Consider the following 18311-nt stretch of genomic DNA (forward strand, 5'->3'; position numbering starts at 1 on the left):
AAAACTTTGTTAGGGGGGGTTAGGGGGGTACCCTAGACCTACAGTGGGCTAACACTAACTGCCCTAACACAGTAACTGTCACAAACTGACACCATGCAGTAATCAGAAAAAAAAAAAAAAAACTGCTTGGTGTCAGTGTGACGGGGGGGGGGGGGGGGAGGGGTGATCAGGGGGGGGATCGGGGGGTAAAGGGGGGTGTTGTGTGTGCCTGGCATGTTCTACTGTGATGTGTGTGTCTTGTGCACTCACATTTCAGTCTTCTCTCCTCGGCGCCGGAACGGAAACTGCCGAGCCGAGGAGAAATGACATCACATCCTCTACTACACAGAGGCAGGGGAAGCATCTCATTGGCTGGGAGCAATCGCGAGGGGGGGGGCCACGATTGGATGGCCTCCTCCTCATCTCTGATATCGCTGCCAGACCAAAGGCGACCGCCTCAGGCACCGGGGGGGTTCCAATCGGAACCCCCGCCCACGGGAAGGCAATCGCGTACCAGGTACGTGATTTTGCCTGCCCGTGCCATTCTGCTGACGTATATCAGCGTGAGGCGGTCGTCAAGTTGTTAAGCAAGATGCCTGAAGCTCAAAAAAGTAAATGAGCTTCTTTTTAGACAGATTACAGGTGTTTTTCTGCTTTTTACATTGGTGACTTTTTGACCTGTACAAAATCGCAGCAAAAACGCAGTAAAAATTGGAGGTGAAACGTGCAACTTTCTGCCTGAAAACGATACACTCAGGTGTGAATGCAGCCTTAAGGTTGACTGCACAGCACCTTGCAGGGCCCCATGGTGAACATTGCTGGATTTGGAATGACGTTTTATATGTTTCTGTGTGGTTGCACTTAGCTTTAGCTAGAACTAATTAAAGCAGAGTTCCACCCAAAATTGGAACTTCTGCTCATTTGTCTTCCCTCACCCCCCGGTGCCACAATTGTCACCTTTTGGGGGGGTGGGGGTCTTTGACAGGTATCCTGTTCCCACTTCTGGAAGTCCGGGCCACAGCCTGTGACATCACCGGAGGGCTCCCTCTTCCTCTCCCTGTCGCCGGGCCTGTAGGAGAGAGGAGCGGGGCCTTGCGCATGCACAGTAGGGTTCCTGGTGTGAAGCCGTAAGGCTACACTGCCGGGTACACTTACCCGCAATGGCGGCGGCAGCACCCGACAGCTGATGGAAACATCAGCTGCGGTGCCGACATCGCTGGACTCCAGGACAGGTAAATGTCCTATTATTAAAAGTCAGCAGCTGCAGTATGTATAAATGCTGGCTTTTACATTTTTTTTTTTTGGGGCGGAACACCGCTTTAAACAGATAACTTCACCAAGTGGAACTTGTACTTTAAATGTGCATACATAATTCTGCGTAGACTTTGTGAATTTCACATTGATGGGTCCCATCCATGCTTGATGGTCCAGAGCAACCTTACAGAGCAAGATGCCGCTAGTCAAGAGGGTTGCACCATGCTTTCATTTTTAACATACAAACAGCAAATGAACAGTGCACCTTTTAAATAAAAAATAATTTAAAAAAAAAATGTAATAAAATGTGCAAATTTAGCATTGTAAACCTAGCCACTGACCACAGAAATGGACCTTCTGATCAATGTTCTGCTTCATTCATCTGCAGATCAAAGGGATGACCTTCAATTGTCATTTAAAGAAAAATTCCAGGTATAAATATTTCATAGAGTTACATTAGTACAGCTTGGACCAATGTAACTATGTATATACCATACCTGGCTGATACCGCTGGAAGCTGGGAATCACTGAACGACACACAGCTATTTCAGTGATCTCCACTTCTGGGCTCTGTGCTGAGCGGCTGCACTGCAGCATTCTGAACACAGGAGGTCAGGCGCCATTCAAAGAATGCTTTGCATCTTCTGAAACACACAGCCTGGCTCAGGATCGTGCCCAGACGGATTCCCCCTCGGCACACAGCTTTTTATAAGAACTGCAAAAATATGATCTTATTAGAAAGGCAGAGCTGTCCTGCATCCTCTGCACACTGCCTGTGTTATCCCAAGGGGCTCTCCTACTTCTTATCTTGGACTATAATAATATGTTCAGCCTTTATGTTGTAGAGATCTGAGAAAGGGAATGGTTGAGTAGTCTTAAAATTTTTTTTAAAAAAATCCTGGGCAGGGCTGACACCATTCAGTTTACAAAAATAAAGGAAACAAAGCCTGAGATTAAACGAATGCATCCGACACATCCAAAATAATCTGCAATATATCACATTGTTCTTGGGTTTAGATATGCTTTAAACAAATTGCACTAAATTTCAGTTAACCCAGCTGGTCACTCACTACATATTAGAGGGGGGGGAAAAAAATTAATTAAAAAAAATTGAATCATTCAATTCTGTAAACTCTGAGCAGAAAATGGTCACAAATATAGAAACTGGCATTGCCAAGTTCCTGACTTCCTTCTTAATTATTTGTTCTTCACTAATAATGACTGTATGGGCATATCAGCTATTCCAAACACTTCACAGGCTGCATGCATTTCCAGTTTACCCAATTCCTCAGTTAGAGAAAGACAAGAATAACTGCATCTACCCTCCCACTCATATTTTGAAGTCATTCTAAAGCTGACCATACCCTGAGTGGATTTTGGCCAAATCCTGATGAGATGGCCTGTTGGCTGCGTCCCGCCCAAAACATCCTTCAATATGAAAAATCAAAGGAGTGGACATAACACTCATCCAAAGCGTGCAGATCACACTCTAGTGAGGTTCAGTATTGCATCAAATAGATATACATTACCTGCTAGAGTCCGGACTGCCCAGAAATCAAACAGCAAGGTCACTTCATTCGAGAAAGCAAAATGCATCTGTGGAATGAAAAGAGAAATACATATTTACATGGTATTCTATGCATACTAATGTGTAGGACAAAACAGTATACTTTCCCCTGACCATTACTAATGTAGGAGGGGGGGCACAGCTCCCCTGACCATTACTAATGTAGGAGGGGGGGCACAGCTCCCCTGACTACTACTAATGTAAGGGGGGCACAGTTCCCCTGACCATTACTAATGTAGGGGGGGGCACAGCTCCCCTGACCACTGCTAATGTATGGGGGGGGGGGGGGGCACAGCTCCCATGACTACTTCTATGAACAGCTCCCCTGACCACTACTAACGTAAGGGGGGGGGGGGGGCACAGCTCCCCCGTCTACTACTACTAATGTAAGGGGGCCACAGCTCCCCCGTCTACTACTACTAACGTAAGGGGGGCACAGTTCCCCTGACCATTACTAATGTAGGGGGGGGGCACAGCTCCCCTGACCACTGCTAATGTATGGGGGGGGGGGGGGCACAGCTCCCATGACTACTTCTATGAACAGCTCCCCTGACCACTACTAACGTAAGGGGGGGGGGCACAGCTCCCCCGTCTACTACTACTAATGTAAGGGGGCCACAGCTCCCCCGTCTACCACTACTAACGTAAGGGAGGGCACAGCTCCCCCGACCACTACTAACGTAAGGGAGGGCACAGCTCCCCCGACCACTACTAACGTAAGGGAGGGCACAGCTCCCCCGACCACTACTAACGTAAGGGAGGGCACAGCTCCCCCGACCACTACTAACGTAAGGGAGGGCACAGCTCCCCCGACCACTACTAACGTAAGGGAGGGCACAGCTCCCCCGACCACTACTAACGTAAGGGAGGGCACAGCTCCCCCGACCACTACTAACGTAAGGGAGGGCACAGCTCCCCCGACTACTACTAACGTAAGGGAGGGCACAGCTCCCCCGACTACTTACGTAAGGGGGCCACAGCTCCCCTGACTACTACTAATGTAAGGGGGGGCACAGCTCCCCCGACTACCACTACCTTAAGGGGGGCACAGCTCCCCCGACTACTGCTAATGTAAGGGGTCACCAACGTAGCATTGGTGGCCAGGTGAGAGGTGTCCCCTTAAGTTAGTTGTCACTGGGAGCGGTGCCTCCTTACATTAGTTGTCAGTGGGAAAGGTGCCGCCTTACATTAGAGACCAGGTGAGAAATTTACTGAAAGTAATAGTATAGAAAAAAAAAATTATATATATCACAGTATTCCCTAGGCCTCCAAGATTCTGCTCTATCCTGGTTCTCCACCTACCTATCACAGTGCTCCTTCAGTGTTAAATACAACTCTGTCTCCTCCTCTCCATTGCCCCTTTCTGTGGGGGTCCTCCAAGGCTCTGTTCTTGGACCCCTTCTCTTCTCTATCTACACCTCCTCCTTTGGTCATCACTTGATAACCGTCCATGGTTTACAATACTACCTTTACGCCGATGACACCCAAATCTATCTGTCTACTACTCACCTCACTAACTTACTGACTTATCAGCATAGATGTCACACCACTTCATTAAACTAAATCTCTCTAAAACTGAGCTGTTAATATTCCTCCCTCCCTGTGCCCCCCTCCATCACTTTTTCATCAAAATCAACAATGCAACCATCAGTCCCTCCCCTCACGCCAGGGTTCTATGTGTAATCCTAGACCCGGACTTGTCATTTCAGCCTCAAAACCAATCCTTGTCAAAGGTTTGTAGAATTCACCTCCGTAACATCTCTAAAATTCGCCCCTTTTTAACCACTTCAGCCCCAGAAGGATTTACCCCCTTCCTAACCAGGCCCTTTTTTGCGATACGGCACTGCGTCACTTTAACTGATAATTGCGCAGGCCTGCGACGTTGCACTCAAAACAAAATTGACGAACTTATTTTTTTATTTTTTGCTATAATAAATATCCCCAAAAAAAAAATCTCTAAAAAAAAATAATTTCTTCCTCAGTTTAGGTCGATATATATTCTTCTACATATTTTTGGTAAAAAAAAAAAAAAAAAATATATCGCAATAAGCGTATATTGATTGGTTTGCGCAAAAGTTATAGCGTCTACAAAATAGGGGATAGATTTATGGCATTTTTATTATTAATTTATTTATTTATTTTTTTTAATTAGCAATGGCGGCAATCTGCGATTTTTATCGTGACTGCGACATTGTGGCGTACAGATCGAACACTTGACACAATTTTGGGACTATTGGCATGTATACAGCGATCAGTGCTATAAAAATGCACTGATTACTGTGTAAATGTCACTGGCAGGGAAGGGGTTAACACTAGGGGGCGATCAAGGGGTTAAATGTCTTTCCTGGGCGTGTTCTAACTGTAGTTGAAGTCTAACTCCCGATCACTGGGAGCAGTAGATCCTTATCATGTTGCTAGGCAGAATAGGGAAATACCTTGTGTACATAGGCATCTCCCCATTCTGCCTCTCCGTGTCATGATCGTGGGCCACTGGCGGACATCGGCGCGCACGCTAGACGCCGATGACACAGTGACGTATGCGTACGTCGTTTTGCGCACCCGTGCCACTTTGCCAACGTATACCGGTGTGAGCCGGTCGGCAAGTGGTTAACAAATGAAACCACCAAGCTCCTCATTCACTCCCTTGACTTGACTTGATCTCTCACCTTGACTATTGCAACTCCCTTCTCCTTGGCCTGCCTCTCTATAGGCTCCTCCCCTCTTCAGTCTATCATGAATGCTGCTGCCAAACTTATCAACCTTACCAACCGCTCAGTGTCTGCCAACCCTCTCCTCCAATCCCTACACTGGCTCCCAATCAGTGTCTGCCAACCCTCTCCTCCAATCCCTACACTGTCTCCCAATCGCCCAGCGAATTCAATTCAAAATACTAACCACAACATACAAAGCCATTCCCAACTCTTCCCTGAGCTACATCACCAAACTTGTCTCCAAATATCACCCAAATCGTCCTCTCCGCTCTTCTCAAGACCTCCTACTCTCAAGCTCTCTCTCATCTCCTCCTCCCATACTCGTCTCCAGGATTTCTCCAGAGCCTCTCCCATCCTCTGGAACTCGCTACCTCCACCGGTCCGGCTATAACCTACTCTTGCTACCTTCAGGCGATCCCTGAAAACTCATCTCTTCAGGAAAGCCTATCACGTCTCTAACTAATCTTTTACCACTTCCATCAGCTCATTCCCCACAGTTACAACCTTTTGTACCACCTGCCCCACCCTATTAGATTGCAAGCTCTTCTGAGCAGGGCCCACTTAATCCTCTTGTATTTTATTGTACTATAATTGTATTGTCTCCCTTTTATATCGTAAAGTGCTGCGTAAACTGTTGGCGCTATATAAATCCTGTATAATAATAATAATAAAGTATACGTTGCATGGAAACATTATCATCATCTAACAAGATACCAGCAGTGTGTGCGATACATTAAGAAGAAACTCCACATACTGGTTTAGTGTGTTTAGAATATATTTTCTAGGTCAGGTGTTCTGTCAGATTAGGTGACCCGTCAGATTTCGTCAGTGACGTTCTGTCGCCGCCATCTTGGTACACCCGCCGCAGTAAGCCTACAGTCTGAAGTCACCAAGTGGACATCTTTTTACACCCACTGAAATCTTGCATTTTACACACTTTTACCGCTAAACTGAGCTTATATAGTGAAATACAGTATTTAGAAGTCCGTGACACTGCTTTGATGTTGAATTTTAACCACTTGCTTACCGGGCACTTAAACCCCCCTCCTGTCCAGACCAAATTTTCAGCTTTCCGCGCTCTCACTCTTTGAATGACAATTGCGCGGTCATGTAACACTGTACCCAAATGAATTTTTTATCATTTTTCCCCACAAATAGAGCTTTCTTTTGGTGGTATTTGACCACCTCTGTGGTTTTTATTTTTTGTTAAAAAAATGTAAACAGACCGAAAATTTTGAAAACAAAAACAAAACGTTTTTATATTTTGTTATAAAATTTAGCAAACAGGTAATTTTTCTCCTTCATTGATGTACGCTGATGAGGCTGCACTGATGGGCACTAATATGCGGAACTGATGGGTAGCACTGATAGGCAGCACTGCTAGATGGCACTGATTGGCATCACTGGTGGGCATTGATAGGTGGCACTGGTTGGTGGCACTGATATTAACTGGTGGGCACCGATTGATGGCACTATGGGTACTGGTTGGCACAAATGAGTCAGCTATGCCTCTTCCTCTGAAGGGGCCCGGGGTCGGCCCCTTACATCAATCTGTGATCACCCGAGTCTCATTGTGCGATGCAGGAACCCTGAGAATCCACACCCAACTCGCACAGCAGTTCGTACTGCCATATGCGAACTGCTGGGAGTGTCAATACAATGTTAATGACACCCCCATTTCAGGTCGCATATCGCACATGAATCGGATCGCATAGGTGTGAACACCCATGCGATCAGTTTCTGGCGCGGAGCACAAAAAGGGTCCTGTGTGAGTTTGGTCCGAAATTAGTGGTACTAGCTGTATAGCTGAAATCGCATCACACGGACATCGCATGTGATTTGCACTGCAGTGCAAATCACATGCAACCACGGACAAGTGTGAACCGGGACTGAAGAAGGACGCATTATGATATTCACATTTTTCTGCACTGGATTTTTTATTTGATTCATTTTCATCAACATTTATTTTTCACTTTTTAAGTCTTGCACATATTTCTTGTATTAGGATTGTGGTTATTGGTGTTTTTTTTTTCCCCACTTAGCGCATTCCATTAATATGTATTTATGCTCGATTCACACTTGTGCGATGTGAGAACCCTACAAATCCACTGCGGATTTCCTGCATCGCACTCAACTTGCACGGCAGTTCACACTGCCATATGTGAACTGTGGGGAGTGTCAATAAATTGTTAAGGACACCAACATTTCAGTTTGCATATCGCACTGCGAACTGACAGTTTGGACATGAATCGGATCGCATGGGTGTGAATACTCATGCAATCCAACTCTGGTGCGGACCAAAAAAGAAAAAAAAAAAAGGGTCCTGTGCGAGTTCAGTCTGAATGCGATGCAATGCGATGCGATTTCAGCCATACTATCTGTATGGTTGAAATTGCATTGCGCGGACATCACATGTGATTTGTACTGCAGTGCGGTGCGAATCACATGCGATCTCGCACCACACAGCAGTGTTAACCGGCCCTTCATACACACTCAGCACGGCTGCGTTAGCGGTGCATTACCATCATTTTAGCAGCGCTTTTCGGCCTCCCATGCCATGCCTCCTCAGTCTGAAAGCCCGAGTGCCACAACACGGGTGCTTTTAACCCTTTATTTGGCCATTTGCAGGGGTTAAAAGCGCCTGTGTTGCGGGGCTTCGGCAGCGCCGCCCATTCGTTTCAATGGGCAGGGCGGTTTAGAAGCGGTGTATACAGCACGTTCAGACCGCCCCAAAGATGCTTCTTGCAGGACTTTGCTAACATCCTGCAAGTGCACCGCCATAGTGTGAAAGCACTCGGGCTTTCACACTGGGAAGGCGTTTTCAGGCGCTTTACAGGTGCTATTTTTTGTGCTAAAACGCCTGGAAAACGCCTTTAGTGTGAAGGGGGTCTTACTGACACTACAGGAGTATTACGGCAGCTTTATTACATGATTTATAATTGCACCACACTTTACCACTTGATTGCATTTCATTTATTTGTAATCTATACACTGAGCAGCACAGAAGTTCATTCCCTATTTTTTTCACTTTATTATTGCATTGTGCCACGTTTCCAAAAACAAATGCGCATTCCTGGAACGCTTAGGTGAGAATACAGTTGTTGAGGAAATTTTATGAAGATGTATTTTAATATGTATTGTCATAGTGTCTCCCAGTGTTAGTTCTCCCGCAACACGCTCTAAAGAGCCGACTAGGGCAGACTGATGCTGGAGAGAGGTGTTTGCAGAGTGGGGATATGTCCGCCGGCGAAAGGCCCCCTGTGCGATGCACAGACGTTCGTCTCGGGGGGATGTGTTCGCTCTATCAAAGACATTATGTGCTCGTGTCACCCCTGTATGCCTGATCAACATATTTGAGCTGCCATGTCATACACCTGCAGATAATCTCCCATCAGCAGGAATGGTAGTCATTGTTTGTTGTATAAACTCATATCCTGTTTGGTCACATCCTGTGAGGTCACATCCTGTGAAGGAAGTGATTGGCTCTTGGGGCCAGGGCTTCCTGTTTGTGATTGCTTTTTTTGCCTTTGAATAAAGGAGCCAGTGCACTGCTCGGCAGGCAGATGAAGGAACAATGGAGCTAAGATGGTGATTATATCTGTTTATTAGGCTTAGCTGGCTTCTCCTCTATCCTAGCTCCTTCCCAACACAAGAATCCCGCTGATGAAGACACGTGACAAGCCCTGTGTCGAATACGTGTTGGGAAGGAGCTAGGATGGAGGAGAAGCCAGCTGAGATACAGACTTCTCGGTGAGGCGGCTAGAGGCATAATAAACATACCTATCGGATTGGGATCGTTCGTTTTTTCAATGCTATGTATAGAGTGGTGCGCTGATAGCACCTCTAAGATTTCTTTTCTCTTCTGGGATTTTTATTGAGTGAACGGATGCCATAGCCGGACCAAGTGAGTGATCTCCATCATCTGAGTCATCATTTCTATTGTGGTCATCTGCAAGCTTAGAGGCCTGGGCTGGGCTAAAGCCATCTGCCTTTTAGAGCTTGCTGTCTGGTAAGCTTAATCTACAGCTATGGTGGTCGGGCACTTTTTCTTGTTTGTGTGTGTACACTGTGGTGTTTACAAGATTTTTTTTTAATGTCTTGATAGACATAATATGAAACTAGGTTTCCCCTCCTCCTCCCTGTTCATTGATATTTAAATAAACCAATTAGATGGGTTTTTAGAGCTGAGAAGACAGGAAGTTCTTTGCAGGTGTGCAACAGGAAGTTGGTGGGAGGAGCTTGGGGTCTTTTGACTCGTGTTTTGGAAGTAAATTCCAGTTGTGTTATACTGTAATACAGTTTTGGGTAGAGAGTAAACAGGAGGCATCCACATTATTGTTGTTGTAATATCTAGGTACAGAGAGAAGCCACATTTTTCTATAGAGAAAGCGGGCGTAAGTGTGCTGTGCAGTTTAGTCTGGTGACGCAGTGTACGGTCGTACAGCGCAATGCGCTTGTGTATGCATACACTGTGAGGGGTAGAGACATAATTCGGGGGGTGATCTGTGGTTGTTGACTAATCATTTTGGCATAGTTGGTTGTTAAAGGAGTGGTACTCTGTACCAAAAGTGTTGGGACAACAAGCCATAGAGTTGACGTCTCGGTTAGGGTTTCTAGTTGGGAGACTGGACCAGATATAGTGGTTGTAGTCTATCAATCCACCGTAAAAGAAGGCACCGGGCGGTGCTCTCCTAAATGGGTGCAATGGTTCCCCTGGACCTGGATAGGGGATACTGGTGACAAAGTTCAGGCCCATATGGATAAGGTTTAGATCCCTGCAAGGCAAAGCAAGAGCTATAGCTAGTGAAGATTGAAGTCCTTTTTAAGGGTCTGGGAATCTTTGGGGATTTAATTTTTTATTTTGCAGCGGATCATAGTTGAAGGAAGTAGGGGTATATACACTCATGATGTTTTTGTTCTATTCCTTCTACATGCCGTGATGAGGTGCTACTGTTGCCTGATTGGAGTGAACAGAGCCCGAGCAGATGAGACGCCCCGAAGCACAACCCACGTAGACACAGAGGATCCCAGACCGACCGGCCTTCATGTCCTCCTCTAAGTCATCCCTCATGAAGAACAGAGTCTACATGTCAAGCCGTGTTTTCCTTTTTATGGACTGTAAGGACTGATTCATTTCCAGGTGTAAGAAGAAGATCAAGATTCACAGAGGGACACATGGGAGCATATGACAAGAGGAGGGACTGTTGTGGAAATTTTATGAAGATGTATTTTAATATCTATTGTCATATGGGGGTTATTTACTAAAGGCAAATCCACTTTGCACTACAAGTGCACTTGAAAGTGCAGTCGCTGTAGATCCGAGGGGGACATGCAAGGAAAATAAAAAACAGCATTTTAGTTTGCACATGATTGGATGATAAAATCGGCAGAGCTTCCCCTAATTTCAGATCTACCCCTCAGATTTAAAGCGGCTGCACTTCCAAGTGCACTTGTATTGCAAAGTGTATTTGCCTTTTGTAAATAACCCCCTTAGTGTCTCCCAGTGTTAGTTCTGCCGCAACCCGCTCTAAAGAGACGACTGGGGCAGACTGACGCTGGTTGAGATCCGTTTGGTAGTGGAAAACTTCCTGAGGTTGGTGTTTGCAGAGTGGGGATATGTCCGCCGGCGAATGGACCCCTGTGCGATACACAGACTTTCATCTGGGGGGGTGGGGGTGTTTGCTCTGCAAAGACATTATCGGTTTAGCGGATGTGCGCTCTGTATTAAGGATGAGCTCCGGCGTGTTCGCACAATCCACATGCAGAGCCCGCCAGGAAGTCGGCACTGCGCTAATCACAGGCAGTGAGACATTTCCCGATCTCTGCAGCCGCGCATCGGGACAATGTCTCACTGCCTGTGATTAGCGCAGTGCCGACTTCCTGGCGGGCTCTGCACGTGGATTGTGCGAACACGCCGGAGCATATCCTTACTCTGTATGCCTAAACAACATATTTGAGGTGCCCAGGCATACACCTGCGGATAATCTCCCATCAGCAGGAACGGTAGTCATTGGCTGTTGTATAAACTCATATCCTGTTTGGTCACATCCTGTGAGGTCATATCCTGTGAAGGAAGCGATTGGCTGTTGGGGTCAGGGCTTTTCCTGTTTGTGATTGTTTTTTTTTTGTCTGTGAATAAAATAGCCAGTGCACTTCTCGACAAGCAGATGAAGGAACGATGGAACTAAGATGGTGATTATGTCTGTTTACTGGGGAAATGCGGGAGACATGGGTTATTTAAAGATGCATTATACCGTTAGACTGAATGGGCGCTTATTAGCACAAAAAAATATGGTGGTTTATCCACAACACAGTGGGGTTTTTTTTTTTTCGCACGTTCCCAGAATGCAATGATGTGAACGGGGCCTTTAAGCTTGCTGCATCTTTCAACAGTGCGTTTTTTGTTTTTTTTGCAGCACTTGCACGTATATTTACGCACTTCTGCTCGCCACAAGTACGACATGCATATTTAGCACATTCTGTAAATGCATCGTGGTGTGAATGTGGCCACAGTCACCGATGTATGACAAGTGCTGCTTCTGCATACAAGGCAGCAGAGGGACCCAGATGTAAGCACAGGAAGAGTCACCCTCAAAGTTTGCAGAAACCTCTAGGCTCGGTACAGGAAGCTTCAGGCTCTCCCTGGAAATAAACTCAGCTTTGTAGTACATGGAAATGCAGTCCTGGCAGAGAAAGGGTTCATACACCGGCAGAGGCGCCACTTACCTGCATGGTAACCAGCCTATCAGCCTGCTCTTACCAACCAACTTCATCTGTGTTGCTCGATCAGCTGACTGAGCGCCGCGCTGCACTCTGGGAGAAGAGAAGTGTGGGCGGAAGTGCTGCAGTGGGAATGGTCTGAGAGGGGCTTTACGGGGCGGGCGGGGCTAGTGCTGCCTAAGGATGTGTAAACACTGGTCGCCGCGCTGCACTCTGGGAGGAGAGAAGTGTGGGCGGAAGCGCTGCACTGGGTATGGTCTGAGGGAGCTTTGCGGGGCTAGTGCTGCCTATGGATGTGTGAAGACTGGGCGCCGCGCTGCACTCTGGGAGGATTGAAGTGTGGGCGGAAGTAGTGCACAGTGTTGTGAGGGCACTCAGGGCGGAACAAGCGTTCTCTCTTATGGTGTGTGAAGAGATGAGAGAAGTAATCCATGTATTTAAATGAGCACTGACCACGGCACACTGTGTGCCCTAGCAGTACTCCACATATTTGTTTTCTTTCAATAAAGTGATTCTAAAGGCTAAACTCGTGTTTGTGTTTCTTTTTCTTGGGTTAGAACACCTGCCAAGTTCTTATTTCTGCCTGAATCCCCCACAGGAGGAGAATAACCCTCTATAGGGGCTCATTTACATGAACAGCAAGGGCCTTTCACCGCAAAAAATGGGCGTAGCTCTGCGCAGGTATTTGCATTGAGCTGCCCATACAAAACACAGGCAGGCTGAACGCCGGAAACTGCTTTCCTTCACATTGAATGCGGCTTTCAAATCGTGCGACTAAATCTGAAATCGCACAATTTCAAAGCCACATCAGTGCGACTTTGAAGACATCTGCGCGCCATCATGCAGCGATACATAGGGTGCCCACGTGTCCCGGATTGCCCGGGATTGTCCCTTAATGCATATTTGTGTCCCGGGTCCCAGGCACCTTCATACCGGGACAATACAGTGTCCCGGAATGAAAAAAAAAAACATACCGCCTGTCCACCACCCTGATAAACATTGCATCGCTCAGCCGAACTAGCTGGTTGCTAGGGCCGCCCCGCATCGCGTCTAGCAACCAGTGACGTTGGCTGAGCGAGGCTTACCCAGTGCTGCCCTGCGCTGAGCAGCGCGCCTCCGTGTCCACCACGCTCCTCGGTCCACCTCAGCTCCGCCCCCTAATTCTGGCTCCCTCAGTCCCTCTCTCTGCATGCAGAGCAAAGCAGCGGCTGCCCTTACCCCCTCGCCTCTGTCAATGCAGCGCTCTTGCAGGAACCCAGCAGAAGGAGCAGCCAGTGTGCAGGGAGCAAGTGCAACCCACAGCTTACAGAACGGGACAGCAGGAGAGAGGTATGTACAGTCCATCCTACTGTCCCCCTGTCCATCCCACTGTCCATCCCACTGTCCCCCTGTCCATCCCACTGTCCATCCCACTGTCCCCCTGTCCATCCCACTGTCCCTCTGTCCATCCCACTGTCCCTCTGTCCATCCCACTGTCCCACTGTCCCCCTGTCCATCCCACTGTCCCCCTGTCCATCCCACTGTCCATCCCACTGTCCCCCTGTCCATCCCACTGTCCATCCCACTGTCCCCCTGTCCATCCCACTGTCCCCCTGTCCATCCCACTGTTCCTCTGTCCATCCCACTGTCCCCCTGTCCATCCCACTGTCCCCCTGTCCATCCCACTGTCCCCCTGTCCATCCCACTGTCCCCCTGTCCATCCCACTGTCCCCCTGTCCATCCCACTGTCCATCCCACTGTCCCCCTGTCCATCCCACTGTCCATCCCACTGTCCCCCTGTCCATCCCACTGTCCCCCTGTCCATCCCACTGTCCCCCTGTCCATCCCACTGTCCCACTGTCCATCCCACTGTCCCTCTGTCCATCCCACTGTCCCACTGTCCCCCTGTCCATCCCACTGTCCCCCTGTCCATCCCACGGTCCCCCTGTCCATCCCATGGTCCCCCTGTCCATCCCAACTTCTCTCCTCCTGAGCCTCCTCCCGCCCACGAGGGCTGTGACCCGAGCCGCCAGCCAAACTTCCAGGTTTGTACACTACTCACTCACTAATACTATTCTATGAGAACATGCATGCTTGCAATGAATCATGTGTTGCTTTTAACAATGTTCCTTCTAGAATCTGATACTCTATGTTCGTAACAATAAAATTTTCCTTTTTTTTTTTTTTTTCTTTTTTCTTTTTTTTCACATATGTATTTCTGTGTGGCGGAAAGTCTGGCTATCTTATTCCAAATAGGGTGACCACCTTGGTATTAGACCCCTTTCACACTGTGCCGCCCCGGGCGTCACCGGTAAAGTGGCGCTATTTTTTAACACCCCACTAGCGGCTGAAAAGGGGTTAAATCCGCCTGCAAAATGCCGCCGCAGGGGCATTTTGCCGGCGATATAGCAGCGCTGCCCCGTTGATTTTTTTGGGGGGGCGTGGGTGCGGGGGAGGGGGGGTGGAGTGTCCCTGAATGGCAGTTTGGAAATGTGGTCACCCTAGCGATACACTATATTACCAAAAGTATTGGGACGCCTGCCTTTACACGCACATGAACCCTTTTTTTTTTTTTTGACAATATAAGTTTTTATTACAGTCTGCAGAGTATACAATTCAATATAAAAGTAAAGAAAAAAATAATTTACAAGGAATAAGCATCCCTGTAAGAACAGTATCTCACATTCACAAAGAAAGATAAGGGCAGTAAGTCCAATGTATAGTGCGATATCAAAACATAATATTACAGACAATATTACGCACATGAACTTTAATGGCATCCCAGTCTTAGACCCCTTTCACACCGGCGCCACGGGCACGTTAGCGCTGCTCGTTTTAGTGGAGCTTTAGCGCTGTTTAACCGCTTCAGCCCCGGAAGATTTTACCCCCTTCCTGACCAGAGCACTTTTTGCGATTCGGCACTGCGTCGCTTTAACTGACAATTGCGCAGTCGTGCGAAGTGGCTCCGAAACAAAATTGACGTCCTTTTTTTCCCCACAAATAGAGCTTTCTTTTTGGTGTTATTTGATCACCTCTGCAATTTTTATTTTTTGCGCCATAAACAAAATAAGAGCAACAATTTTGAAAAAAAAAGCGTTATTTTTTTACATTTCGCTATAATAAATATCCCCCAAAAAATATATAAAAAAAAAATTTTTTTCCTCAGTTTAGGCCGATACGTATTCTTCTACATATTTTTGGTAAAAAAAAATCGCAATAAGCGTTTATTGATTTGTTTGCGCAAAAGTTATAGCGTTTACAAAATAGGCGATAGTTTTATGGCATTTTTATAAATTTTTTTTTTTTTACTAGTAACGGCGGCGATCAGCGATTTTTTTTTTATTATTGTGACTGCGACGTTATGGCGGACATGTCGGACATTTTTTACACATTTTTGGGACCATTGTCATTTATACAGCGATCAGTGCTATAAAAATGCACTGATTCCTGTATAAATGACACTGGCAGTGAAGGGGTTAACTACTAGGGGGCGGGGAGGGGTTAAATCAGTACTAGGGGCGTGTTTCTAACTGTAGGGGGGAGGGGCTGTGTGTGTCACTACGCTGATCACTGCTCCCGATGACAGGGAGCAGTGATCAGTAACACTTGTCACTAGGCAGAACGGGGAGATGCTGTTTACATTAGCATCTCCCCATTCGTCCTCTCCGTGAGGCGATCGCGGGTATCCCCACGGCGATCGAGTCCGCGGGACCCGCGACCCCACTCACGGAGCTTGCGGCAGGCGCGTGCACGCACACGGCAGCAAATTCAAAGTAACGTACAAGTACGTTACTTTGCGCAGCCGTGCCATTCTGCCGACGTATATGTACAGGAGGCGGTCGGGAACCGGTTAAGCAGCGCTTTTTGGAGGCTTTTACCCCCAAAGAAGGGGTTAAAAGCGCCAGTGTTGTGGCGCTTTTCAGGCGCTTTGGAAGCTCTGCCCATTCATTTCAATGGGCAGGGCGTATTGGGGGCATTAAATACAGCGCTCCCAAACCACCCCAAAGATGCTGCTTGTAGGACTATTCCTAACGTCATGCAAGCGCACGGCCCCAGTGTGAAAAGTCACACTGAAATGAATGGGAGGCGGTTTTCAGGCGCTTTACAGGCGCCAATTCTATTGCTAAAATGCCTGAAAACTGCCTCAGTGTGAAAGGGGTCTTAGTTAGGGTTGCCACCTGTCCGGGATTCACCCGGACAGTTCGGGTTTGGAATCATGCGTCCGGGTTTCAGTCTGTCTTAGACCCGGACACATTTATTCAGACTGGACCATGGCTTCCCAGCAGGGTTGCTGGCTGCAGTTGTCTAAGCCGAGAGTGTCTGTTACACTCTCTTTCACACTGCCCAGAGGGCTCGATCTGCACCGCTTCCTCTTGCCCCTACCCCTCTGTGTCTGCCCACACTCCAATCCCCGGCGCTGTGCCTCAGAAAAGGATAGTGGGGGCCAGAAATTGGAAGTCTAGCAGCCTCACATACATCTGGATGAGAGGAGAGTCTTCTCCGTAGATCACAGTGCTCAGTGTTCCCCCCTTAAATCAGGGTTCCCAGAGCATCCCTTAAAGTCTCCAGAGTTCTCCCTTACATCAGAGTCTGCAAAGTCCCCCCTTACAGTGAAAGGGAACTCTGCAAGTTCAGATGTAAAAGGGGAACTCTGTGGACTCTGATGTAAAGGGGGGGGGGGGGCTCTTGTTATTAACTTCTTATGATTAGAAATTTTATTTATTAACAAAATATATGTATAAAAAAAATTGCTGTGCACTGCTAAAGTGTTCGGGTTTGACTTGAAGAAAGGGTGGCAACCCTGGTCTTAGTCTGTAGGGTTCAATATTGAGTTGGCCCACCCATTACAGCTATAACAGCTTCAACTCTTCTGGGAAGGCCGTGTACAAGGTTTAGCAGTGTGTCTATGGGAATGTTTGACCATTCTTCCAGAAGCGCATTTGTGAGGTCAGGCACTGATGTTGGATGAGAAAGGCCTGGCTCTCAGTCTCAGGCTCTAATTCATCCCAAAGGTGTTCTATCGGGTTGAGGTCAGGACTCTATGCAGGCCAGTCAAATTTCCTCCACCCCAAACTCGTTCCTCCATGTCTTTATGGACCTTGCTTTGTGCACTGGTGTGCAGTCAGGGCCAGCCCAACCATGGGACCCAATGGGACCATTGTCCCATGCGGCACTTTAAGAGAGGTGGCAGCTGTGGACCGGCGGGTGAGTGAGCGAGCGGGCGGGCGGCTCGTCGGGTGAGTGAGCAGGTGGGTGGCTGGGCAGGTGAGCGAATAGGCCAGTCAGTGGGTGAGCCGGCGAACAGGACAGTCGACAGGTGAGCGGACGGGCTGGCCAATCAGCAGGCCGGAGGGCGGGGGAGCAGAGAGATGACATCATCTCTTACATCCCGCCCTGCATCACTGTAGTTCCGCCCTCACTGTGCAGCCGTGGGCAGCAGAGAGATTACATAATCTCTCTGCTGCCTGACTTCACTCTGGGACACAGCACGTGACAATCTGCACCTCAGCAGGCAAGTGACACAGCAAGTGACAATTGTGGCAGGCAAGTGACACTCTGCAACGTGTGGCAGGTAATGTGAAAGGGACAATCCGCAATGTATGGCAGCTGACGTGAAAAGGGACAATCCGAAACGTGGCAAGTGACAATCCGCAACATGTGGCAAGTGACAATCCACATCTGGGACAGGTGACGTGGCAAGTGACAATTCGCAATGTGTGGCAGGTGATAATCCGCATCTGGTGGCAGGTAATGTGGCAAGTGACAATCCGCATCTGGTGGCAGGTGATGTGGCAAGTGACACTCCACATATGAAGGCAGGTGACGTGGCAAGTGACAATCTGCAACGTGTGGCAGGTGACAATTCGCAATGTGTGACAGGTGACAATCCGCATCTGGTGGCAGGTAATGTGGCAAGTGACAATCCGCATCTGGTGGCAGGTGATGTGGCAAGTGACAATCCGCATATGAAGGCAGGTGACGTGGCAAGTGACAATCTGCAACGTGTGGCAGGTGACGTGGCAAGTGACAATTCACAACGTGTGGCAGGTGACAATCCGCATTTGGTGGCAGGTGATGTGGCAAGTGACAATCCACATCTG

General features: G+C 47.9%; 1 protein-coding gene across 1 annotated transcript in view; it reads right to left on the reverse strand.

Annotated features, from left to right (window-relative positions):
* Positions 1 to 12343, reverse strand: part of SLC31A2 (solute carrier family 31 member 2) — a 39489-nt gene extending 27146 nt beyond the window's left edge. Inside the window, exons 1-2 of the mRNA XM_073600275.1 lie at positions 12238 to 12343; positions 2763 to 2829 (exon numbers count right to left, since the gene is read on the reverse strand). Coding sequence (XP_073456376.1) covers positions 2763 to 2829; positions 12238 to 12243 — 73 coding nt within the window. The 5' untranslated portion in view covers positions 12244 to 12343. The remainder of the gene's footprint in view (positions 1 to 2762; positions 2830 to 12237) is intronic.
* Positions 12344 to 18311: the final 5968 nt, after the last annotated feature.

The sequence above is a fragment of the Aquarana catesbeiana genome, linkage group LG09 (assembly GCF_042186555.1).
Source record: "Aquarana catesbeiana isolate 2022-GZ linkage group LG09, ASM4218655v1, whole genome shotgun sequence".
NCBI lineage: Eukaryota > Metazoa > Chordata > Amphibia > Anura > Ranidae > Aquarana > Aquarana catesbeiana.